At 25.3% G+C, this 1,986-nt stretch overlaps 1 protein-coding gene across 2 annotated transcripts in view; it reads right to left on the reverse strand.

Annotated features, from left to right (window-relative positions):
* Positions 1 to 253: 253 nt before the first annotated feature.
* Positions 254 to 1,986, reverse strand: part of LOC101510554 (protein DETOXIFICATION 16-like) — a 6,368-nt gene continuing 4,635 nt past the window's right edge. Inside the window, exons 4-7 of one of the 2 annotated variants that reach the window (XM_073364254.1) lie at positions 1,598 to 1,836; positions 1,156 to 1,274; positions 974 to 1,060; positions 254 to 596 (exon numbers count right to left, since the gene is read on the reverse strand). In XM_073364254.1, coding sequence (XP_073220355.1) covers positions 510 to 596; positions 974 to 1,060; positions 1,156 to 1,274; positions 1,598 to 1,836 — 532 coding nt within the window. In that variant the 3' untranslated portion in view covers positions 254 to 509. The remainder of the gene's footprint in view (positions 597 to 973; positions 1,061 to 1,155; positions 1,275 to 1,597; positions 1,837 to 1,986) is intronic. The other variant, XM_004512657.4, reaches the window with a different exon arrangement.

Here is a 1,986-nt window from a genome sequence, read left to right on the forward strand (position 1 = left end):
TAGATGAACCAAAATTATGAATCAGTTAAAATAAGAGAACTAAAACTGCATTTAAATCGAACTAAATTGTAAGTTATAAACTTAACAAATCTTTAAAATAAAATATAAAACTAACAAAATTCTAAAAGTACTCTAAACATAATTTCAACTATATTTCGGATTCTTATAATATCTTATTTTAAATCATGAATATATTTAACTAAAAAATTTAAATTATAATATCCAAAAAATATTTAGATATATTGTTTTCAACCATTTACACAATCAGAAAATAGAAGAATTGCAATAATACAATCAGGGTATTTGAAAGGCTAAAAGAGAAACTAAACTATAAATATACATTTTTCTTTATTAAATGCATCCCTCATTTAAATTCTAAAATTCAAAAGATAAAATAGTTCCATCACCAAATTTCCTATTAGTAGATTAAATGCTAAATGATAATCATGGTTTTGGAACAAGTACATGTTACTTGAATTTTGTCTCCACTTTCCAAGTAAAGTTTTTACTCATAAAATTGTAACACTTTGGTCAAGTGAAAGTGCATTAATTTGGACTCCATTGCCTTCTCCTACTCTTTTTGCTGCCTTATTTGTCTGAACAATGAAAATAAGGTTGTTAAGAGCCATATAGTTGATAACAAAAATTAATTTGAAAATAAGGGTTGGTTTACATGGCGAAAACATTTTTCATTTTTATTTTCTAAAATTTGTGTTAATTTTAATTATTAACTAAAAAGATGTGAGATTCATGAAGCGAACAATTATCGTATATTTTTAAAAATAATGAAAATTTCGTGTTTTCTTTTGTTAGAATATTTCATTTCTAACTAATATTTTATCTTCTTTCCACCATAATTTCCCACTTCTTGAATCTCACATCTTGTTATAAGCAAATGAAAATAAATACACACCTTTTAAAAAATATAAATAAAAAATATTTTTTCAAAATCAAAGACTTTAAGAGAGCTTACTTCTTTCTCCCAATTAGTGTGCAAGGTGATGATAAGTAAACACACCACTACAACAACAAGTGCTATTATAAGACCTAAAAGGAGGCCCTGTATTTTTTTAAGCATCAAGATAAACTCAAATTTAGCTCCAAATCAACTATTAGCAACATTGGAAAATTATTAAAAAAATTATTAAATCTTACTTGACCATTCATGTGGATGACAAAAGCAAATATAGCAGACAAAGGAACTCCCACAAGATAAAAAGATCCCAAATTAACAAATGCTCCAAGTTTTTGTCGACCACATCCTCTAGAAACACCTATTCACAATCAAAGAATTAGTAAAAAAAGAAAAACATGAACATATTAGTCTAAAATAATATACACATATTATTATTTAATTTTATAAATTTTTTTGAATTTTTTTTTGTACATTTGTATCCCATTAAGGGTTCTCCCATGTGATAAGAGATGTAGTATATAAATACATTTTATTTAAGATACATTTTTCAACTAATTCTCTTTTATTAGTTGAAATTTATATGAATTTCATTAAATTTAAATAGAATCTGTATAATTTAATAAAATACATATAAATTTTAATTAATAAAAAATAATGTGTTAGAATGTATTTCAGCATTACCTGTAAGTACTGTTTGAATTGAATCTACAAAGGCAGAGGTTGCAACCAATGGTGTCATGGAAGTCACATATGTGACTACTTGATCAACATTGCTAAAAGCCTTTCCCCAAACTTTCCATACTGACATAATAAAAGCAAACTCTAAAACTCCAGAAGTGAATGCCATGAATAAGGTGACTATAGCAGCTAAATATGCACCATTTGGACGTCCAGCTCCTAATTCATTTGAGATTCTTGTACTATTATGTGAAAACATAATGAGACTTATCATAGTTAAAAATAATAACATAAAGTGTTTATTATATTTTTATTACCCCAATTTATGTTAATTGTCATTTTAGTTCAAATTTTGAAAATAGTTTTTTCATCCTTATTATTTTGAATTATAT

The sequence above is a fragment of the Cicer arietinum genome, chromosome 8, assembly GCF_000331145.2.
Source record: "Cicer arietinum cultivar CDC Frontier isolate Library 1 chromosome 8, Cicar.CDCFrontier_v2.0, whole genome shotgun sequence".
Classification (NCBI taxonomy): Eukaryota; Viridiplantae; Streptophyta; class Magnoliopsida; order Fabales; family Fabaceae; genus Cicer; species Cicer arietinum.